General features: G+C 52.3%; 2 protein-coding genes across 2 annotated transcripts; both read left to right on the top strand.

The window, feature by feature from the left end:
• Positions 1-9,239: 9,239 nt before the first annotated feature.
• Positions 9,240-10,187, top strand: LOC149526152 (olfactory receptor 51E1-like). The gene is made up of 2 exons (XM_089775413.1): positions 9,240-9,915; positions 9,988-10,187. The coding sequence occupies exons 1-2, from the start codon at positions 9,240-9,242 to the stop codon at positions 10,185-10,187; spliced, it is 876 nt and encodes a 291-aa protein (XP_089631539.1).
• A 10,317-nt stretch (positions 10,188-20,504) lies between these two features.
• On the top strand, positions 20,505-21,452 carry LOC142819467 (olfactory receptor 51E1-like). Its single transcript, XM_089775411.1, has 2 exons — positions 20,505-21,192; positions 21,262-21,452. The coding sequence occupies exons 1-2, from the start codon at positions 20,505-20,507 to the stop codon at positions 21,450-21,452; spliced, it is 879 nt and encodes a 292-aa protein (XP_089631537.1).
• The last annotated feature ends 2,482 nt before the right edge of the window (positions 21,453-23,934 follow it).

Below are 23,934 nucleotides of genomic sequence, written 5' to 3'. Positions count from 1 at the left end.
GGATTTCCCCGGTGTTGTGGCTCACTGACTCAGCGCAGTGAAGGGCTGGTTGGTGAGACAGGGCTGGGGCCTCCTCCCGGAGTCACTGACTGGACAGAGAAAGTGCCAGTAAACTCGTTCTTGGCCTCCCTGGGCTGTGTCAGCAGAAGAATCTGAAGACTCAGTCTGCGTACAACTCATTTACCCCCCGGTAGCTTGAGGGGTAGGCAAAACCTTTGTCACTAGGACCAGTCCTGGGGTAAGAGGAAGGGCTGAAGCATCAGCTAGGGGCATGGTGTGACGCTGGTGAGAGAGGGAACAGTGCTCAAGACATCATTGAAGCTGGGAGGAAGAGGCAGACCCTGCTCACAGCACTTGGCTAGGATGGGGCTGGTGTTGCCGAAATGCTCGTACCCCACAGGCACTAGGCAGAGGCCGTGAGCACACTGCAAAGGGCTGGTACCAGAGCAGCATGTTAGGAGACAGCTCGATAGCAACACACTCCCCACAGGTGACAGGGATAGAGCGATACAGGGCCAGGGCAGGGTCTGACGTGACAACAGGAGGGAGAGCGATGATTTGATTTCACTCCGATGCAGGTAGTTAAGATCAGAGGGCACAAACTGGACACGTCAGGAGTGAGGTGTGTCGTGTGTACCTGTGTAGAACAATGTTCTCTAAGGGGGCTGCACTTTTCTGCCCAAAGGGCGAGTGGAGAATCCCGTCATTGAGAGAGCCAGCCCATGGCTACCGGCACACATGTGTCTGACAAAGGCAGCTGGGTTTGAGAACCTGGCGTAATTTGCAGTAAAGCTGTGAGCTTCCTTAGCCCTTTATCTGTTTGTGTGTTCATTGTGCATCCCTCAGACTCTGCTGCACCAGTGGTGTGCCACATGGAGGAGCCGTGCACAGTCGAATGTGTATCACCACAGAGAAGGTGTAAGACACAGAGAAGCCCCCACGCACACCCGAATGGGTAACAGCTCAGAGCCGGTATAACAAGGGGGGAGCCCCCGCACGCAGCTGAATGGGTATCAGCAAATAAGAGGTGAGCAGTTTGAACCGGGGGCAGAGTCACATCTTCCATGTGCCCACAGAACATATGAATGGCCATGTGGGGTCCGAGCAAAGGCCCATGGAGCCCAGCGTCCTCTCTCCACACAGACTAGTGCCCGGAGGAGAGGAACAGGGAATCATCATCCACTGAGCCACCGCCACAGAGCAGGGGAGCATCAAGTGACCAGAGAGGATCTGTGTTTCCCTTGTCTCGTCTTTTCTAGATCTCCCTGTCTATCCCTCAGCAAGTTTGCAGATAACACTAGGCTGGGGGGAGAGGTAGATACGCTGGAGAGCAGGGATAGGGTCCAGAGTGACCTGGACAAATTAGAGGATTGGGCAATGAGAAATCTGATGAGGTTCAACAAGGACAAGTGCAGACTCTTGAACTTGGGATGGAAGAATCCCAAGCATTGCTCCAGGCTGGGGATCGACTGGCTAAGTAGCAGTTCAGCAGGAAAGGCCCTGGGGATTGCAGTGGATGAGAAGCTGGATAGGAGTGAACTGGGCGCCCTTGTAGCCAGGAAGCTGAATGGCATATTAGGTGCGTTAGGAGGAGCATTGCCAGCAGATCCAGAGAAATGATTCTCCCCTTTTATTTGGCTCTGGTGAGGCCACATCTGGAGTATTGCGTCCAGTTTTGCCCCCCATTATAGAAAGGATGCGGACGGACTGAAGAGGGTCCCCTGGAGGGCAACCAAAATGACTAGGGAGCTGGAGCACATGACCTATGAGGAGAGGCTAAAGGGTTTGGGCTTGTTTAGTCTGCAGAGGAGGGGAGATTTGAAAACAGCCTTCAACTTCCTGAAGGGGGGTTCCAAAGAGGCTCGAGATATGCTGTTCACATTGGTGAGGGAGGGCAATGGTTTCAAGTTACAGTGGGGGAGGTCTAGGTTGGAGATAAAGAAAAACTATTTCCCTAGGCGGGGGGGGGGGGGGGGGATGAGCACTGTGCTGGGTTCCCTAGGGCGGGGACAGAATCACCATCCCTAGAGGTGTTTAAGTCCCAGCTTGACAAAGCCCTGGGCTGGGATGGTTGAGTTGGGGTTGGTCCGGCTTGGGACAGGGGGCTGCACTCGATGACCATCTGAGATCTCTTCCAGCCATAGGATTCTCTCTGCCCATCCCTCCTGGGCATTTCTAGGCTATGGGACCCTACGGGCACTAGGCATAGTCCCAACTCTTCTATTAATGAATGATTATTTAAAATACACAAACACAGAGAGGAGCCAATTCCTCCCTGACTCAGCCCAGAGGCCAAGACGTCTCCTCTCCCTTTGGGAAGAGACTTTAATTGCTGTGGAATCCTCACTATGGATGGAGAATTCAGCAGCACAGACAAGCTTGTCTGCAGCCTATTTACATGGAGACGGTTGCTCATTCATTAGAGGCCGAGGGAACCCCCCTGGGACGACCCAGAGCTGTATTATAGTCAGTGCCCAGCCCTGTGCCGGCTCTCGGCGCGGGACGCTGCTGCAGGCGCTGGGCTGAGAGAGGTGCAGGACGCGGCTGCCTGAGGGGGATTCCCAGGGAAGACACGTCCCTCTCAGCACTCACAGGTACCAGCTCGAGCTGACGGGCTCCCCTTCCCCCCACACACCCAGCACAACAGTGTGTGGGACGGGATAGTGAATAGGTCTGGGGCCCTCTCTGCCCTGCCCAGACATTCCACATCCCTGGGCCCTTGTCACAGGGGATGAGTTTGCTCCGGTATCACAAGCCAAAAGGACCCTCTTTTCAATGCCCCCACCCCAGCTGATGGCCTCTAGGCCGGAGGTGGCTGCATTTCCGTGGCCCGGGGATCCTCCAGGATGTAAGATTTCAGGACATGCACATCACAAGGCTAATTCTGAAGCCAAGACCTGGACTCAGTCAGGTTCCTCTTAGTGAAAACTGCTGTTGCCGTGAGAGCTGAGCAAAGAGCTGAGCAGCCAGTGGTGGGTGAGTTCACAGACACTGTCCCCTCCTCCCCCGGCCTCTCAGGGCTCCATCTGTTCACGGAGGGGGTTCCTCACGACCTGCAGGGCAAGGGGCTACTCGATGAAGCTGCCAGGGCCCCTCCTGGGAACATCTGTTAGAATTTCTCCACATCAGGGAGACACCCCGAGTGGGAAGTTTCAGTCCAAACCATCTGTCACATTACCAAATTGGAGGGAAGCAGCCAGATCGCTGCTGCACCCCTAGGTGGGGGTGTTGGCCCCAGAAATTGGTATAAAAGGGAGCCATGTGGGGTATTGAATGGGAGCTTATTGTTTGCTGATCTTATGTACGTTATTTATGTGAGTGTATAATGTCTGTGTGTGTAGGTAGGAATCTGTAATCTGTGTGGAAGCTGAATATTTCTCCGAATGTGATTAAGCATGGCTATGGACAGGCTGATTAGCCAGGCCCTGTAGGACAATGGCACTTGATGGGCCAAAGACACACCCAAAGAATGGGGGCTGTCACCTGAGGGCAGCCAGCAGGAAACACAGAGATTGGCCTCTGACCAGGTGACCTGCTGCATACAAGAAGAGGCCAGGAAGGGGGTATAAAGAGGCCATGCGGTCGATGCCATTTTGTCTTCAGCTCAGCACTTCATCCCAGAGGCAGCATTGCAGGGATTGAAGGGCCCGAAAGACCTGTGGACCCATCCTGATCGTAGGATGTGCAATAAGAACTTGTAAACCAGCAGCTGTAACATCTCTGCTAGAGCCTGCATCGAGAACTGGGAGATTCGGTGCATGTAACGTACTGTACTTTAATAACCTCACTCTCATGCTTTTCTTTCTTGTGTTAATAAACATTTAGTTGTTAGATGCTAAAGGATTGGCCCAGCGTGATTTGTGGGTAAGGTCCAAAGGATAAGTTGGCCAAAGATCTGTGGCTGGTTTCCTGGAAGCGGACAGAACTTGTTCGGGGTAGGTGGGATTGGGTGCCAGGACCCCCCACCTGCGTATGAGGTCTGGGGCCATCTGGGGCACGGATATTGCTGGAGTGTTGGAGGGGTTTTGCTCGTGAGGCTTCAGGCAGGCTGCTGAAGCGCTCTGTGGGACTGGTTTGTGGCCTGTGTGGAGAGGTCACCAGTAGGGAGGCTGTAAGGAGCCCCGGATTCAAGCAATTCACCCTGAGCGGACGCCCTTAGTTGTGCCCAGACACGGCCCGGTCCGTCACAGTGGCGTAGTCGGCAGGATCCACAGATCTTGGTCAATTGAGCTTTGGGATCAGGACCCCACGCTGTCTAAATTTGATTTTTAGTACTGAGAGTTTGGTTGGGTAAAGGACAGCCGAAATGAGTCAGTGCCAGTATGAGAGCCTAAATAGAGAGGCTCTGAAGGATTTGTGCTCGGGGAGATGCATTGCCTTTAGGAAAAGGGCCTCTAAACTAGATCTGGTAGTGCTGTTATTAACCAGAGATGTGGATGAAAAGGTGCAGAAAGAAGCGAGCCAAGGAAGCTGCTGAAAGAAGGCGGAAGGCAGATGAAGAAATTGCTAAGAGATGGATCGGGAACTTGAGATGAGAAAAGCAGAACATGCAGAGAGAAGGGCAGGCATGCAAAGAAGATGGCCCTCAGCTGTGCCCAGACACGGCCCGGTCCGTCACACCATCACAGTCTGGGGACAGGCAAATGCCATGTTTTGGGGAGTAACGTTAGTTTGATCCAAACAGCTGCATTTCAAACAGTTCGCTGGGCGAGATCTTGCTAATGAAGCGCATGATATTTAAATCCCACCTTCATTAGCAATTTCAGTCGCCTACATTTGTATCCCTGGTCTGAACCAGGGAGCAAATGTAGATGTGCCCAGATTAAATTATTTCCCTAGGAGGGTGGGGAAGCACTGGGATGGGTTCACTAGGAGGTGGTGGAATCTCCATCCCTAGAGCTTTTTAAGTCTCGGTATTACAAAGCCCTGGCTGGGATGATTGAGTTGGGCTGGTCTTGCCTTGGGCAGAGGGCTGGTCTTGGTGACTCCTGAGGTCTCCTCCAGCCCTGGGGGTCTGTGATTCTATGAAATGCCCGGGACACTTTCTTGATCTGTAGATACAAAAGGTTACACCCAGGAGGGACCTTTTGTCCATCACATCTGAGCTCTTGGTCCACACAAGGTATTAAGTGTCATGGACACACCCTATGCTGAGCGCCAGCACGTGTGTTTCACTGAGGCCTGGGCCACAAATGTCTTTTACTTCCTGGAAACGTGGAGGAGTAACAGCTAATCCAAACTAAGGACTTAGTTCGGATTAACTTCTGACTGCTGCGTGAAGCCGCGGGCAGACAGTTCGAACTAAGGGGATTTAAAAATGGCACCCACACTGGTACATGCAAATGAAGCCAGGGCTATTTAAATCCCAGGCTTCATTTGCAAGTTCGAATGCCTACATTAGCCGCCCTAGTTCGAACTAGGGGGCTAGTGTAGACATACCTTTAGGGTGTTTTCCCTGAGATTTAATCTAAACTGGCTCTACTGGTCTGTGGCTAAAGATTGCAACAAGCATCTGAAGACCCTTTTCGTGTCTCCCCTTAATATCCAAAATCAAACTGTCCGGTTCCTTTACCCTTGGCTCTGTGCCTTGCATTCCACTCCTTGGATCACTGGGGAAGCCTAACTCTGGATCCTTTTCCGTGTCTCCACATCCTCTCTGGACATTGCTGGCCCAAACTGGACACAGGGCTCCATCAAAGTAGATTGGTGCTAATGTGCCCTGTGGTTTCTGTTCTCTGCCTCTGCTAATGCAAGCCCAGAATTGCTTTGGCTTTTTCTTTGCAACAGCGCCAAACCCCACAGCTCTGAGGTGTAGCTGTGTCAGCCTAATCCCGGCACAGAAAGCATGAAGTCCGTGGAATAATTCTTCCCCAGAGCTAGCTACTGCATCTGGGAGAGGCAGATCACCTGCGCTGCCGGGAAAGACCTTGTGGTTGGGGTAAGCAGTGTCCACAGCGAAGCGCTATGGCAGCGCGGCTGTAGGATGTGGAGAGCGGAGAAGCCGGCAAACAGATCTTCCAGGAAAGCATCTAGTTTGGATTTGTAGACACTGTTACAGCCCTCTGCAACGTGTTTATGGGCTGTCCCTGGTCCCTTTAGGTCGAGTGCTTCCCTAATACCAGCCCTGGTCTAGCCAAGTTCTGTTCTAGCCTCTTCCTCCCAGCTTAGCTTTGCTTTATGTTAGCAAAGTCTTGTCCACCATTGCCTAGGCCACAGGTCTCACACCAGTCCTGGGATACACGGGTTTCTCCTTAAGGCCTCTTTTCTTTACCCAACCGCAGACAGCATGAGCATCTGGTAACCCTCTGTGGAGCCACATCCAGATCCTCCACTTCAATGCTGAGGTTCCAGGGAGAGCCACCTGGAGCCCTTCGGCACTGAGATCAAACAACTCCTCATTGATCCTGGTTAGGAAGCCCTGGGACGTGATTCCATCGGAAAGGCTGATGCAGGGGGGACGGGGCATCTCATGAGAGACGTGGCCAAATCCTCTGGAATGTAAAATGAGGGAACCGGCTGCATATGGCTGTGGATACCAGACACAAAAGACAGAGCACGCCGTCTTTGAATGGTCCATCACGCTGTTCCCAGGGGTGTGAGGGATGTTCCCCGGTTCACTGCTCTGGCTACGTGCTGCCTATCAAACCGAGACACGCTTTGTAACCGTGGGCACCTAACCAAGCCATATGACAGGTGAAGAGTCTCTGTGTCTCTAGTCGGTGCGTTCCTCTTCCAAGAAGAGAACATGGCCTTTGTTTAAACACTTGGGTTGCATAGGGCCAGCTCAGCAAACACTCCAGCATAGTCTGGGCGCCTGTCCCACCTCCCTCGTTGTGACCACACTGCCGTCAGTCACAAATCTTAACTAATGGATTTTCTATTTCCTGCCAGGTCAGTCAAAAAAATATCTGAGAGCATCAGGCTAAGAGAATGATCCCTGCAGAACGGCACTAGAAACGCACCATTGCCTGGCAAAGGCCCATTGACAAAGGCTTTCTGACATCTGTCAGTTACCAGAGATTAGTCTGTTTGATGTGCGCTGAACTGATATTGCAGAGTGTTGGTTTATTTATCTGAGGGACTTCCCCTACAGAAATCACATGTTCCAGAGATTAGACAACAGTGTACTATTATTAATGGATGAGACTGGATTCATTTGACAAGACTTAGTTTCCATAAACCATGTTGTTGACTGGCATTTATTATATTCCTTGATTCCTTGATTTTCTGACCAATCCCACATCAGCTTTTAACTGTTGCATCACCTTGTCAATACGAACAACAAGATGTCCTGTGGCACCTTATAGACTAACAGATTTATTGGAACATAAACTGTCATGGGCAAGGACCCACTTTGTCAGATGCATAGAAGGTGCCACAGGGCTTTTCCTTGTGTATGCAGATTCAGACTAACCCAGCTACCACTGTGATACTTGTCTATATTGTGAACTATCTATTTTCTTTGAATAGTTTGCATTTAATACACAGCTGCCCTTCATCTGCCTTTAAGAAAAAATATCTGGTGTTGCTGTAGCCAGGTTGTGTATTTTTAGTTCCAACTGAGGCGTGTGGTTTATCACACAGTTCATAATTCCTGGGTTGGTGAATCTGCGTTTCTACTGTAGATGCTGTTTGACAGCTTCCTTGACTGCTAATGCACTGGTGAGTATTTCATCCCCTGATGTGATACCAGAACCTCATCGTGCTTTGGGAATGCAGAAGCCTTGTGAATACATCGACCTTTCCTGTAACATTAAGAACCTCTGCAAGGAAATGGCAAAAGCCTTGTTTAAGGATTTCTTTTATTCAGAATCCAATTAATAATCTCATTTTTGTTATCCTTAACCTGCCACGCACGGGATTTCCCAAGGTCTCTAATATCACTTATCAATAGTCACAACTTCCCTTTCTATTGCTGTACATTCCTCTCCCACTAGCAGCTGTTCTCACTGCATCTGAAGAGGGGAAAGTTCTCTGCTTTCCTGACTGCGGAATGCTGGCTTTGGAGCTCTCCATTAATGTCTTCTTAAGAACTCCCAGTTTGCATCCCGGTTGTAAAGTTGAGTTTCCTGTTTAGTTTGGCTCATAATTTCGCTCAGCTGTGGGGCCAGTACTATTGAAGCACTAAGTGCCTGTCGATATCACTGCCTGGGGTCTGTTCCCTGTTGGTCCATTTGAATGTAGTTGTTGGGATATGGAAGAGTTAATAGGGGTCCAGGAAGGCAATACACGAGTGGCAGGGGCCTGGCCAGAGCAGGCATTCTCCTTTCTGATGCATAAACACGGTGTTTCCTCTTTCCTTGCGGTCTGAAAAACCAGGTGAGCATACGGTTGCACCAAGACAGTGAGTTGGAGGAAAGCATCTTTGTTAACAGCATTTTCTTCACTTTCCCTTGCTTGTTCCCACTCGCTCTGTAAACACACTTCCAGGTCACATCCTTTGTATCATCTGTCACCTGCTGACTCGGGAAGTGTGGCATGGGGAAGAGTGCTGAGCTCACTGAAAATCCTGTAAACAGGGGCAGGTCTGATAATAGTCATCACCTGCCTCTCAATAGTCATCGCATGGGAGTCACTAAAGTCACTAAACGAGGATTCGGGAGACATAGTGAGAGACGTGTGAATTCACGTACAAAAATGGATAAAGGAGAATAACCGGTACTAAAGCATTGCCACTCAGAACTGTGCGTTGGGGTATCTGAACTTTGTGCTTGTTTTACCCACTACAGCGAATCAGCGAGTGATTCCACTGACCTGTAATTAATGCCACTCAGGGGCTGACCCTCAGGGCGTCCTAGCTCTGTTTGTCACCGGGCACAAGCCTTTGGTTTTCCCACTCCCTGATTCTGAGCCATCAGGTAAATGGGGAAACCTGCCTGGGTTTCATTGCGATACGGAGCAATGGCGGGTAATGTGTGTCCAAATTCAGATTTGTTCCTGCTGCCACAAGCTTTAGGGATTGGTGGCCCAGCGAGCACCATCCGACATGGGACGGACCCTGCAGGGCCAGTTGTACAAAGGGAATTTCACTGACTAGCAAAAGTGACATTTTCAGTGTGTGCAGAGACTGACGTGCTTCCCCCATGAGCAGAGCCTTCAGTAATGCGTTCTCTCCCTCCAGGCGTGAGTCCTGCGAGTGTCATCTTCAACCCTGGGTGCACAGAAGAAGTCGGGGGCTTGTACGGTGGATGCAGGAGACACTGATCTGCATCAGAGTTGGACACCTTCTCCGCTGTTCTATGGCACATTCCAACACAACACACTTGACCAACCCCTCCACCTTCATCCTTCTGGGCATCCCTGGCATGGAGAAGGCCCATGTCTGGATCTCCATCCCCTTCTGCACCATGTACCTCATAGTAATCTTGGGGAACTTCACCATCCTGTTCATCGTGAAGAGGGAGTCGAGCCTCCATGAGCCCATGTACTATTTCCTCTGCATGCTGGCCGTCTCCGACCTCATCCTAACTACGTCCGTCCTGCCCAAAATGCTGAGCATCTTCTGGTTCAATGCCAGGGAGATCGATTTCAGTGCCTGCCTCACCCAGATGTACTTCATTGACTGCTTCTATTTGGTAGGATCTGGGATCTTCATAGCCATGGCGTTGGATCGCTACGTGGCCATCTGCCATCCCCTCAGACATTCCACCATCCTGACAAACCCCATGGTGGCCAAGATCGGCCTGGCTGTGTTGCTGCGCAGTGGCCTGCTCATGTTACCCCGTCCCTTTCTGGCCAGGCAGTGGCCATATTGCAGAACCAACATCATCCCCCAGCCGTACTGTCTGCACATCGCCGTGGTGAGCCTGGCCTGCGCCGACATTCGTGTCAGTAGCTACTACGCCCTCGTTGTGACATTGTCTCTGTCAGGTCTGGATGCGCTACTGATCGCCGTATCCTATATCCACGTCCTCAGGGCCATCTTCAAACTCCCCACAAAGGACGCCCGGCTCAAGACATTTGGAACCTGCAGCTCCCACCTGTGCTCCGTCCTCACCTTTTACATCTCTAATCTTTTCATCATGCTCATAGCCCGGCTTGGCCAGATTTTGCCTCTGCACTTCCACATTCTTTTTGCCAACTTGTGTCTTTTGATGCCTCCCACGCTCAACCCCATCATCTATGGGGTGAGGACCAAACGGATCCGGGCCAGGCTGCTCTCCCTCTTTACTCAAAAAGGGGTCTAATGTTTTTCCCGGTGCTCTGGTTCGGAGATTCAGCTCAGTGAAGGGCTGGTTGGTGACACAGGGCTGGGGTCTCAACCCCGAGTCACTGACTGCACAGAGAAATCACCAGTAACCTCATTCCTGGCCTCATTGGGCTGTGTCAGCAGAAGAAACTGAAGACTCAGTCTGTGTAGAACTCATATACCCCCAGTAGCTTGGGAGAGAGGCAAAGCCCTGTCCCTAGGACTCGTCCTGGAGTAAGAAGACGGGTTTAAAGAATAGCCAGAGGCCTGGTGTGAGGCTCGTGATATAGGGAATAATGCTCAAGACTTTGTTAAAACTGGGAGGAAGAGGCAGGCCTTGATCACAGCACGTTGCTAGAACAGGGCTGGTTTTCAGAAATGCTTGTGCCCCAGAGGCACTAGGCAGAGGCTGTGAGCACGCTGTAGAGGGCTGGTACCAGAGCAGCTCGATAGGAGACTGTCCGGTAGCTTCACACTCCCCACAGGTAATAGGGACAGGCCATCCGACGGCCAGGGTAAGGTCTGACATGACAACGTGTGTGAGAGCGATGATTTGAATGAACCCCCAAACCACCAGATGGGCATGTCTACACTACTGTGCTATTTCGATTTAACTGAATTCAAAATAGTTAATTTGAATTAAGCTAATTCGAAGTAACGCATCTACACACAAAAACTATTTTGAAATAATGTTTTGCTATTTCTAAATAGCGCGTCCACACTGATTGGATGCTGGATCACATTTTAGGGCAGCTGAAACTGGTTCCAGCAGGGCATCAGGTCAGCAGTTGCTTTGTGTGGCTGCTGTCTGAGGCTATCTGAGGCTCGTGCTTAAAGGGACCCCCCTGGACAGCCGGTTCTCGGCTTTCCCGCTTGCTTGCCTACTTCACTGAGGGACAGCAAAGAATTTTCCTCTGTTTCGGTCGCTCTCGTTTGGGACACCGCAGCAGTCGGCACCATGGAGCCAGAGCCGCCCCTGGGCACACTGGTGCTCATGTTGAACGTCTTGCTGCAAGCCCTGGCAGCAATTGCTGAAGGCTGCCTGGCACCTTCTGCTGCAGGCCAGCCCCCTGGCCCTCACCCTACCCCCCCTCAGGGCTGTGGAGGAGCGACGCCCGGATGCCAGCATGCCCCGTGTCACATTACCGAATTGGAGGGAAGCAGCCAGATCGCTGCTGCACCCCTAGGTGGGGGTGTTGGCCCCAGAAATTGGTATGAAAGGGAGCCATGTGGGGTATTGAATGGGAGCTTGTTGTTTTCTGATCCTGTGTACACTATTTATGTGAGTGTATAATGTCTGTGTGTGTAGATCTGTAATCTGTGTGGAAGCTGAATATTTCTCTGAATGTGGTTAAGCATTGCTATGGACAGGCTGAGTAGTGAAGCCCGGTGGAACAATGGCCCTTGATGGCCCAAAAACACACCTAAAGCAGGAGGGCGGAGACCTAAGAGAGGCCAGCAGAGAGAGGCTAAGGACCAGGTGACCTGCTGTATACCAGAAGAGGCCAGGAAGGAGGTACAAAGAGGCCATGTGGTCGATGCCATTTTGTTCTCAGCTCAGCACTTCATCCCAGAGGCAGCACTGCAGGGATTGAAGAGCCCGGAAGACCTGTGGACCCATCCTGATCGTAGGATGTGCAATAAGAACTTTTAAACCAGCAGCTGCAACATCTCTGCTAGAGCCTGCATCGAGAACTTCCCTGACCACCAGATCAGGGTCGGGGATGTGGACGTGCCAGTATGCGTGCTGGGGGATGCAGCCTAGCTCCTACAGCCCTGGCTGATGAAGCGCTACACGGGACACCTCAACCCCTCCCGGCAGTCCTTCAATGCTAGGCTCAGCAGGGCCCGCATTGTGGTCGAGGGGGCCTTCAGCCAACTGAAAGCCCGGTTTAGATGCCTCCTCACCCGCCTCTACCTCTCCCAGCACAATATTCTGCATGTGGTGGCAGCGTGCTGTGTGCTCTACAATTTGTGTGAGAGGAACGGGGAGGCTTTCCTGCCAGCCTGGATGGCAGAGGCTGCCTGCCTGGCTGGCCAGTATGCACAGCCTCAAACGGCTGCCAGCCAGGAGGCGCTTTAGGGGACTGTCCGCATTTGGGAAGGCCTGCGGGAGAGATTCCAGGCAGATGAGGACTGAAGTCCCCCTGGCGTGCCCCACTAGGGCCTTGTGCCCTGCATTCCACCCCCACCTCCTTCCCCTTTCTCCTCCCTTACCCCCTTATTGATGTACAATAACAACACCTGCGATACCACAAAAAATTCTCTTTATTTAACATAACTGGGCTGAGGGGAGGAGGGGAATGAGGGCGGAAGAGGGGAGAGGGGAGAGGGGAAAGCTAGGAGGAGGGAGCTGGAAGTGGGAAGCAAGGGGAGGAATGGGGAAGGAGGGGAACGTCAGGGTTGGGGGTCTTGCCGACCCTCCCATCTTTCAGCACTGTGGGGGCGGGGGCCTCGGCGTTCCCGGGGGGAGTGGGTATGGCGGGTGGGGCAGGAGGGACGGGGGTGTGGAAGAAGCGGGAGGGGGAGCAGGAGTGGGAGGAGGAGCGATTGCTGGGGAGGCTGCAGGGGCTGGTGCCTGCTCTCACAGCTGCTCTCACAGCTCCCACAAGCTCTCCCGCCGCAGCTGCAGGTCTTCTTGCGCCCAGTGCTCCTGGCTGTGGACCTGCTGTCCCTGTAAACGCAGCTGCTGCCTCTGAAACTCCTCCTGGTTGTGGGTGCACCTGCTGGCCTGGGTGCGGATGAATGGTCCAGACGGGGTGGTGCGCCCTGCACCCGCAGGTGCTGCGGCTGTGGTGAAGCAAGAGAAGTGGTCAGTTCTCCCTGGGGACACAGTGGGTGAAACCCAGGCCCCCTCTGCAAGGCGAGGACGGCAGGTCTCCGCACCATCCCATCCTGCTATCCCCGGGAGTGTGAGCTGGCCCAGGACTGCACCCCAGCCCCTGTGCTGCCAATAGTGTGGTGTGGGGGGGGAGGGGAGATGTGTCGTGCCTCTGTGTAGAGGGGGCGACTGGAGGAAGGGAAGTGCAGTGTCTCTTCCCGGGGTCAGGAGCCTGTCATGTGCCTTCACGCGCAGACGCATGTGGGAACAGGCCAGGGCCCCTGCATGGCACCCAGTTGGGGCCACAAGTCCCGGCTGGCACGGCAGATGCACAGGTTGCCGCTTGCTCCGTGGTCAGCAAGGCGCACAGTCCCTGGGCTCCCCCCTCCCGTCTCTCATAAGGGTTGGCAGTCACATGTGGAGGCCTCCCCAGCCTCAGGTGAGGCTGCTGACGGGCTCTCCGGTTTGGCTCGGGGGTCCTGGGTGCAGGGCACGCTCCCCACAGGCTCCTTGCTGTCATCCTCCTCCTCTTCCTCCTCTTCCCCTGTGTCGGGGCAGGGCCCTCTGCCCCGGTGTCAATGACCACTAGAGGGGCACGGAGTGTCTGACCCCCCAGGAAGTGGGCCAGGGCCTCATACTGCGGGCAGGCCTCCGGGTCAGACCCCGGTTGGGAGGCCCTGGCATCCCGTCATTGAGAGAGCCAGCCCATGGCAACGGGCACACGTGTGAGAGTGTCTGACAGAGAAAGCTGGGTACGAGGACCTGGCTTCATTTGCAATAAAGTCGTGAGGTTCCTTCGCCCTTTATCTGATTGTGTGTTCATTGGGGATCTCTCAGACTCTGCTACACCAGCTGCTTGCACAGAGCCGGTGTAACACATGGAGGAGCCCACACGCACAGCCGAATGGTTATCGGCACAGAGCCGCTTTAACACACAGGGGAATGCCTACACACAGCCATATGGGTATCAGCACAGAGCCGGTGTAAAACACAGGGGAGCCCCATCACACAACCGAATGGGTATCGGCAAAGATCCCGGTGCAACACATGGGGGACCCCCACACACACCACTGAATCATAGAATACTCGGACTGGAAGGGACCTTGAGAGACATCGAGTCCAGTCCCCAGTCCCCATGGCAGGACCAAATACTGTCTAGACCATCCCTGATAGACATTTATCTAACCTGCTCTTCAATATCTCCAGAGACGGGGATTCCACAACCTCCCTGGGCAATTTATTCCAGTGTTTCACCACCCTGACAGGTAGGAACTTTTTCCTAATGTCCAACCTAAACCTCCCTTGCTGCAGTTTAAGCCCATTGCTTCTTGTTCTATCCTCAGAGGCCAAGATGAACAAGTTTTCTCCCTCCTCCTTATGACACCCTTTTAGATACCTGAAAACGGCTCTCATGCCCCCCCTCAGTCTTCTCCTTTCTAAACTAAACAAACCCAATTCTTTCAGCCTTCCCTCATAGCTCATGATCTCTAGACCTTTCATCATTCTCGTTGCTCTTTGGACCCTCTCCAATTTCTCCACATCTTTCTTGAAATGCGGTGCCCAGAACTGGACACAATAATCCAACTGAGGCCTAACCAGCGCAGAGTAGAGCGGAAGAATGACTTCTCGTGTCTTGCTCACAACACACCTGTTAATACATCCCAGAATCATGTCTGCTTTCTATGCAACAGCATCACGCTGCTGACTCATATTTAATTGTGGTCCACTATGACCCCTAGATCCCTTTCTGCCGTACATATGAATGGGTCTACAGGGGTCCGACCAAAAACCCATCTAGTCCACACAGACTGGTGCCCGGAGGAGAGGAACAGGGAAAACATCATCCACTGAGCCACCGCCACAGAGCAGGGGATCAGCAAGTGACCAGAGAGGGTTTGTGTTTCCCTTTTCTATTCTTTTCTAGATCTCTCAGTGTATCTCAGTGTATCTGAGGGGATGGATTGCACCCTTGGCAAGTTCGCAGATGACACTTAGCTGGGGGGAGAGGTAGATATGCTGGAGGGCAAGGATAGGGTCAGAGTTCTGTCGACAGAAGGTGTTATTGCCTGTAGGGTTGCGTCTAGACTACACTGCCATGTCGACAAAGCAGCTTGCTTTGTCGACAGAACTCAATGTAGCCTAGACGCTCTTTGTCGACAGACGTTTTGTCGACAGTATCTGTCGACAAAACGTCTGTCGACAGAAGCCTGTAGTCTCGACGTACCCCATGTGTCCTCAACTCTGCTGCTCGTCCTGTTCCCCTGAGTAGCAGTGAACCGGTACGTGTGGCTGCAGCCTCCTCCCCTCCTCCCAAAATAGTGCCTGTGCCCCTCACACTGCTCAGCACCCTGCCCTGCCCCTCTCCCATCCCACTGCTCTGATTCCTGCACCTGCCCTGAACCTTCAGCTCTGCCATGATTCCTGCACCTCCATGTCCCTGCCCTGAGCCTTCCCAGCTGTCACGTTATTGGATTTTAAGGGGAGCAGCGAGATCACTGCTGCACCCACAGTGGGGAGGGGAGGGTGTTTGACCCAAAGTCTGTACAAAGGGGCCATGTGAGGTGTCAAATGGAAGCTTCTGTTCTACTGATTCTATGTGTGCTGCTCGTGTGCTGGTGTGACGGCTGCATGTGGAGTTATGACTATGGGCTCTGTGGTGATACCGTGAATGTTCTCTGCCTGAGACAGAGCAAGGGCCTAGACTGCCTGGTGTAAAGAACAATTGCTCGGTCAATGACTATGCTCCTTAGCACGGCTCCAAGGACAATGGCTCTCAGAGAGGCCAATGCACACCTGAGGAATGCGTCTGGGAACCTGCAAACCAGCCAGGGCAAAATGGCTGCTGGCAGGTGGAACAGAGACAGGTCACTTGACCATGTGACCTGCTCCACTGGGGAGACACCAGGAATGGATCTAAAATGCCATGAGGTGTCTCCATCTGGTCTTCAATTCTGCTACTGATCCCAGATGCAGCCTTGCGAGGGACAGGGAGCCGGGAAGGGTTGTTGGTCTGTCCTGACATAGGATGTGCACCAGAGACTGCTCAGCTGGCCGTTTGTAACATCTCTGCTGGAAGCCTGCATCGAGAATTGGGGGACTGGAGCGTGTGACGTGTTCTCCTTAACCTCACTCGCCGCCTTTTCTTTCTTCTCTTAATAAACCTTTAGATTTTAGATGCTAAAGGATTGGCCCAGAGTGATCTTGTGGGTAAGATCCAAAGTGTAAACTGACTGGGTATCTGGGGCTGGTTCTCTGGGACTGGGAGAACCTGTTCAGGGTAGGTGAGATCGGGTTCTAGAACCCCTCACCTGTGTGCAGGCCTGGGGCTGATTGGGGCACAGGAGAGCTGGGGTGTCGGAGGGGTTTTGCTCGTGAGGTTCCTGCTGGCCGGATTGGCAGCTGAAGTGCTCGGTGTGACTGGTGTGTGGCCTGTTTGGGAAAGGTCTCTGGTCTGGAGCTGTAAAGAGTCCTGGTTTTGAGCAATTCGCCCTGAGCAGATGCCCTCAGCAGTGCCCAGACCTGGCCCGGTCCGTCACACCAGCCCCAAACCCCTGTCCTTATTCCTGAACCCCAAAACCCTCCTGCCCTAACCTTCCATGCTCTAAACCTCTGCCCACCCTCCACCTCACCCTTACATTTGTTACAGGTACTAACGCAGTGCACCCCCCAAGCGCACAGCCCTGAGCGCCCACTGGGATAAGATACAGCAGTACCCACAAGAAATGTAAGTGACTTTCATCCCTGCTCAAAGCAAGAGGCGATTGCTCTCAGATTTACATTACAGGACATTGGATTTTATTCATGCCGTGGGAAGTGCTGGTTTGTGACTTGCATAACGTCTCTGTGTTTGTTGTTCTTTAAATGAAATACTAGGAGCAATTCAAGCCACACCAATGTATTGAATCCCTCGCTAATACACTGCAGTGATGGGTTACAATCATTAACATTGGCCTAGCGGTAACTCTGAAGAGGTGAGCAGTGAGAGGAGAGGGCCCAGAAACAAACATCACATATGTCCCACCCATCCCGAACAGCTAGTTGTGCCCCTGGGAGACTCCATATATCCACAGAACATAAGCTCATTCGATGGGCCATACGGCGCACCACCCACGGTCCATCTAGCCCGGTGTCCCCTCTCCACACAGTGCCAGTGCCCAGAGGAGAGGAACACGGAACGTAGCATCCAGTGAGCAAACTCAACAGAGCCAGGAATGATCAAGTGACTGGAAAGGGTTTGCATTTCCCTTGTCTCCTCTTCCTGTAGCTCTCTCTGGCCCGTGCCCATCCCTCCTGGGCATGTCCAGACTATCAGCCCCTATCGACCTAGGCATCATCCCCAATTACTTTACTGCAATATAGACACAAATACACAGAGCGGCCAATTCCTTCCTGACTCACCCAGAGCCCAGGAGTTCTCCTCTCCCTGTGGGAAAGGTCCTTAACTGCTGTTTAGTCCTCAGCATGGATGAAGAATTCAGTCTCCTAGACAGGCTTGTCCCAGTCTGGTTATACTGAGAGGGTCACTTACTCCCTAGTGGCTGAGTGAAGCCTCTGGAGATTACTCTGAGCTGTGTTATAGATGGGGCAGAGCCCTGTGCCGGCTCTCGGCGCGGGACGCTGCTGCAGGCGCTGGGCTGAGAGAGGCGGGGACGCGGCTGCCTGAGGGGGGTTCCAGGGAAGACACGTCCCTCTCAGCACTCACAGGTACCAGCTCTGGTGTGCGTGATGGGATAGTGAATAGGTCTGGGGCCCTCTCTGCCCTACCCAGCCATTCCACAGCCCTGGGCCCTTGTCACAGAGGATGAGTTCACCAGATGCAGACCAGTTTTAATCCCACTTTTAGGCTTCTGAACATTGTGTTTGTTTTGGCCAGTGCAGTGAATCAGCAGGTGTCTCCATTGACCTGCAATCAATGCCACCCCGGGGTTGTCCCTCAGGGCGTCCTAGAGGGGTTTGTCACTGGGCACAAGTCTTTGGTTTTCCCACTCCCCGATTCTGAGCAAAGGACCAGGTGCTCCACACCAGAGAAATACCCCTGAAAAGCTACACGAGCAGGCAGAGAGTTAAGGAATCCGAGGGGCCTGTAGCTGGGGCTGTCCTGGACAGTCTGACTCAGCCTAGGACATTACATTTTAATTCCATTCAGGAGACATCGTCAGGAAATGAACCAAACGGGAGAGAACCAATCCCAATGCCAATGTAACCTTGGGTGGGTGAGACGTCTCTTCACTGCCCTTCTCCAAAGCCTGAAAAAATCCAACTCCCATAGAAAAGTCCCCAGAGTCGGACCCAACAACAGACATGAGGGCAGGGGACTGGACTCAATGACTCTCGAGGTCCCTTCCAGTCCTCGTGTTCTATGATTCTATGAGAACACTTGGAGTAGACCCCAAACTACCCCCCACCAGTTCCTGACGCTTCTGGGTGTGAAGTGCTCAATCTTCACATCAGCAAAGAAACGGAAGAAATATCTTTCATCACAGACATTGATAAAATATCGCAGTGAACACAGCGTCGATGTTTCACAACGTAACAGGGCTGTTTTAGAGCCAAGTCTCAGTGACTGTGATCTCCCAGTCTGCACAAAGTGCTGCGTCTGACCCCTCTTCCCTCCGCTCACTGGTAAGACCCCTCAGCAGGGACCCAGGCAGGCGCTGCCTCGGCTGCAGATCCGGGCTGCCAGCTCCCTGGGGAGCCCCGCAGCTAAGGCCCAGATGCGCAGACATCCCCAAACCTGCCCTCTCGATGCTACGCAGACAGAGCGTGAGAGAACAGCCCCCCTTGCTGTGGGTCCAGAGCGGCTCTGGACTCGCACCGGGAGGGAAAGCCGCTGGAACCGTTGGGTAAACCCCGATCCGCACGGCAAGCCCAGAGCTGAGCTGGAGGAGGGGAGTTTCCCTCCCACCCCCCGGTGACAATGGGGACCAGCTGTAGCACTGACCGGCTGCAGGGCGAGGGCCAGCTCCCAGCTCTCTGCTCCCGGCCCCGCGGCTCCCAGCTCACTCAGGGCACCAGGCCCTTAGCAAAGAAGCTGCCCGGCTGGTTGGCTCCTGAGGTCTGACCCAGCCACAGAGACACACCCGGCTGGAGCAGCCCCAAACTACCCCTTAGCTCCAGAAAGTTCTGGGTGTGGAGGCTAAATCTGCCCAGGCACAGCTCACTCCTATCTCCCCTGCTCCATGGGGCTCTTAAAGAGACAGCTCCCTGTGGGGCACATGGGCTACCCAACCACTGATCCAGCCGGCAGCCTGCCTGTAGGGCCCCCTCCGGTTCCAGGGCAGTGTGCGGAGAGGGCAAAGCCGCTGTCCCCAGGACAGGTCCCTGGAGTAGGGAGAGAGCTTAAATGAGCAGCCACAGGCTGGGTGTGAGGCCTGAGGCCTAGAAAAGATGGGTCAAGACTTTGCTCATTCAAAGCAGAGAGAAGCTGCGAGGAGGAGGCAGGCCCTGCTCACACCAGTTGGCAGGGACAGGGCAGATGTTGCAGAAACACTCGTACCCCAGAGCCACCAGGCCCCGGCCGTGAGCACATTGCAGCGCTCTGTGGGACTGGTTTGTGGCCTGTGTGGAGAGGTCACCAGTCTGGGGGCTGCAAGGAGCCCCGGATTCGAGCAATTCGCCCTGAGCGGATGCCCTCAGCTGTGCCCAGACACGGCCCGCTCCGTCACACTTAGTAACCAGTATTGGTTCATTTTTGTGCCTTGGAAGGTCTGTGTGTCCCCTGGAAGGTGGATCTACCTGCCTGACAAGGAGGCAGCCACAACAGACTGCAGTTTGTATTTTCTCCTTTCTTTTCAAGCTCTTTGGGGAAAAGAGCTTGAGGTGCCCTGGGGTTGGTTTCAAGTGTCCACCCCTGTTTGTGGGTTCAAAGCACTTGACGGTGGGCAGTGGATTTTTATCCCCAAATCTAGGTTTTAAAGATGTTGGGGGGAAGTTTTATAGCCTGGAAAGATCAGATTTGGGGGTTGCTTTTGCAGGCCCTCACTTCTGCTTTCAACATGCCAGAGTGGGGGATCAGCCTTGACAACAAGTCTTGGCAAAGCTTTGGTTTTTCCCATGCTCAGATTTTGAGCAATGAGGGGAACGGGGAACATCATTCGGCATGGACTCCCGAGCCTAGGTTTTCCTGCATTATGGAGCAAACCCGCATCTGCACTTGTGTTTGCTCCGGGCGCAATGAAGGTTTCCCACAGCACAACATGTAGGGATTGAGGACAGAGGAGCACCATCAGATATGGATTGGCATTAGTGGGCTCAGGGTTCAATATTTGTTTTTTTGAATAATCAGATAACAATTTCCTGTGTGTGGGGAGACCAATCTGCTTTGCCCAAGAGAACAGCCTCTCTTAGTGCATGGTGTGTCTCATATTGACCTTGCCTCTCCCTCCAGGCTTTTGCACTGTGGCCATCACCCAAGAACCCAGGCACATCCAGGGGGACATCCAATACACTCAGGAGACACCGTTCTGCCTCACAGTTGGTCACCTCCCCTGTTCCATGTCAGATTCCAACACAACCAACTTCACCAACCCCTCCATCTTCATCCTGCAGGGCGTTCCTGGCTTGGAGTGGGCCCATGTCTGGATCTCCATCCCCTACTGTGCCATGTATGTCGTAACCATCTTGGGGAACCTCACCATCCTGTTCATTGTGAAGACAGAGCCGAGCCTCCATGAGCCCATGTACTATTTCCTCTGCATGCTGGCCGTCACTGATCTCATCCTAACTACGTCTGTCCTGCCGAAAATGCTGAGCATCTTCTGGTTCAATGCCAGGGAGATCGGTTTCAATGGCTGCCTCACCCAGATGTTCTTCATTCACTGCTTCTCCACAGTAGAGTCTGGGATTTTCGTGGCCATGGCTTTTGATCGCTACGTGGCCGTTTGTGATCCCCTGAGACATTCCACCATCCTGACAAAGCCTGTGGTGGCCAAGATTGGCCTGGCCGTGGTGCTGCGCAGTGGCCTGCTCATACTGCCCCAGCCCCTCCTGGCGAGGCAGTGGCCATATTGCAGAGCCAACATCATCCCTGACCTGTACTGTGTGCACATCGCCGTGGTGAACCTGGCCTGCAGTGACATACGTGTCAGTAGCTACTACGGCCTTGCTTTGCTATTCTGTCTGACTGGGCTGGATATGATTTTCATCACCATGTCCTATACCCAGATCCTCACGGCCATCTTCCGCCTCCCCACCACGCATGCCCGGCTGAAGACTCTTGGGACCTGTGTTTCTCACTTCTCCACCATCCTAGCCTTTTACATCCCTTGTATTTTTATCGTCCTCACATACCGATTTGGCCAGAATGTGCCCCTGCATTTCCGCGTTCTCATTGCCAACCTGTACATCCTGTTAACTCCCACGCTAAACCCCATCATCTACGGGGTGAGGACCAAACGGATCCGGGCCAGGTTGTTCTCTCTCTTTACTCAAAAAGGGATCTAAAATGTTCCCCAGTGCTCTGGCATAGAGACTGCGCTCCATGAAGGGCTGGCAGGTTACATGGTGCTGCACCCTGTTACTCAAATCACTGACTGGACAGAGAAAGTGCCAGTAAACTCTCCCCTGTCCTCACTGGGCCGTGTCAGCTGAAGAAATCGAAGAATCAGTCTGTGTACAACTCACTAACCCAAAGGGCTTCCACCTTTCTAATTGCTGGTAACTGGGCCCATGAGGCCCCTTCCCCTGCCCCATATAAACCCCCTTCACCAACTCTTCCCCTGAGGTTTCTGCCTTTGTTTTAGCAATACACACAAAGCCCGAACCACTGCATAGAATCCCAGACTAATGAAATTGAAGGAACCTCCAGAGGTAATTTCATCAGTCCCCTGCCCTCGCAGCAGGACCAAGCACTGTCTAGACCATCCCTGACAGGTGTCTGTCCAACCTGCTCCTCAATATCTCCAGGGATGGCGATTCCACAATCCCCGAGGCAATTTACTTCAGTGTCCAACCATGCTGACAAATAGGAAGTTTTTCTTCATGTCTTATTGCAATTAAAGCCCATTGCTTCTTGTCCTATCCTCAGAGTAGGATACATTTTTCCCTCCTCCTTGTAACACCCTTTTAGGTACTTGAAAGCTGCGATCACATCCCCTCTCAGTCTTCTCCTTTCCAAACTAAAGAAGCCCAATTCCTTCAGCCTTCCCTCCTAGCTCATGTTCTCATCATTTTTGTTGCTCTTCTCTGGACCTTCTCCAATTTCTCCTCCTTTTCTTTGAAATGCAGCATTCAGAACTGGACACAATATTCCAGTTGAGGATTGATCAGCACATTGCAGAGAGGAAGAATTACTCCTTGGCTACGTCTACATTGTGCTCTCTTGCACAAGAACATATGCAAATGAGGCACGGTGATGAATATCGTCATGCCTCATTTGCATATATTCTTGCATAAGAGAGTGCAGTGTAGACATAGCCTTCATGTCTTTTTTATTTACAACACTTCTGTTAATACATCCCAGAAGGATGTTTGCCTTTTTGCAATAGTGTCATACTGCTGTTGACTCATATTTAGCTTGTGGTCCACTATGACCCTTAGATCCTTTTCCGCAGTACTCCTTCCTAGACAGTCACTTCCCATTTTGTGTGTGTGCAACTGATTGTACCTAACTAAGTAGATTACTTTGCATTTGCCCTTATTGTACTTCATCCTATTTTTCTTAGGCCATTTGTCCAGTTTGTCCAGATTATTTAGAATTATAACTCTATCCTCCAAAGCACTTGCAACCCCTCTTAGTTTAGTATTTACAAAACTGAAAAGCATACTCTCTATGAGTATGTCTACACTACCACCCTAGTTCGAACTAGGGTGGTAATGTAGGCAACCGGAGTTGCAAATGAAGCCCGGGATTTGAATTTCCCGGGCTTCATTTGCATCTCGCCGGGTGCCGCCATTTTTAAATGTCTGCTAGTGCGGACTCCGTGCCACGCGGCTACACGCGGCACGGACTAGATAGTTCGGACTAGGTTTCATGAGGAGTAACGGTAGTTCGGAATAGGAAGCCTAGTCTGAACTACCTAGTCCGTGCCGCGTGTAGCCACGTGTCATGGAGTCCGCACTAGTGGACATTTAAAAATTCAAATCCCGGGCTTCATTTGCAACTCCGGTTGCCTACATTACCACCCTAGTTCGAACTAGGGTGGTAGTGTAGACATACCCTATGCTATTAGCTAAATCATTGATTTAGATATTGAAAAGAACTGCTCCCAAAATGGATCCCTGTGGAACCCCAGCATGAGTGTGACCCACTTGTAACTAGTTTCTGAGAATGGTTATCCAAACAGGTATGTACCCACCTTATAGTAGCCCCATCTACATTGCATTATCCTAGGTTATTAATGAGAAATTCATGCACAATTGTACCAAATGCTTGACTAAAATCCAAGTATAGCACATCTACCACTTGCCCCCATGCACAAGGCTTGTTATCCTATCAAAGAAAGCTATTTGGTTTGCCATGATTTGCTCTTTACCAATCAATGCAGACTGTTACTTATCAACTTCTTATCTTCCAAATGTTTGCAAATGGATTCCTTACTTATTTGTTCCACTATCTTTCCTGGCACAGAAGTTTATCTGACTGTTGTATAGTTTCCTGGTTTGTCCTTAGGTTTGCCCTTTTCCAGTCTTCTGGAATCTCTCCCATTTCCCATGACTTTTCAAAGATGATAGCTAAAGGCTCGGCTATCTCTTCAATCTGTTCCTTGAGTATTCTCGGATTCATTTCATCAGTCCCTGGGGAGGTGAAGACATACAACTTGGCTAAATTATCTTTAACTTGTTCTTTTGCTACTTTAACTTCTGAACTTACCTCATTTCCCCCAAAATTCATCATGTTAGGAGTCCAAGCGCCACCAACCTTCTTGATAATAGAGGCCCAACTTAAATGTCACGTCCTTTGCCTCCCACTGTGGCACTCGGCTGA

This window comes from Pelodiscus sinensis, chromosome 1 (genome assembly GCF_052426305.1).
Source record: "Pelodiscus sinensis isolate ZL-2025 chromosome 1, ASM5242630v1, whole genome shotgun sequence".
NCBI lineage: Eukaryota > Metazoa > Chordata > Testudines > Trionychidae > Pelodiscus > Pelodiscus sinensis.
The sequence above is the reverse complement of the archived record's forward strand: the minus strand, read 5'-3'. Positions and strand labels throughout refer to the sequence as shown.

Bases quoted from the DNA above. Each gene is read 5' to 3' on its own strand.
- LOC149526152 (XM_089775413.1), top strand. From the start codon at position 9,240: ATGGCACATTCCAACACAACACACTTGACCAACCCCTCCACCTTCATC. The intron at 9,916-9,987 runs GGGCCATCTTCA...CCCACCTGTGCT, and splicing joins ATCCTATATCCACGTCCTCA to CCGTCCTCACCTTTTACATC.
- LOC142819467 (XM_089775411.1), top strand. From the start codon at position 20,505: ATGTCAGATTCCAACACAACCAACTTCACCAACCCCTCCATCTTCATC. The intron at 21,193-21,261 runs GCCTCCCCACCA...CCACCATCCTAG, and splicing joins GATCCTCACGGCCATCTTCC to CCTTTTACATCCCTTGTATT.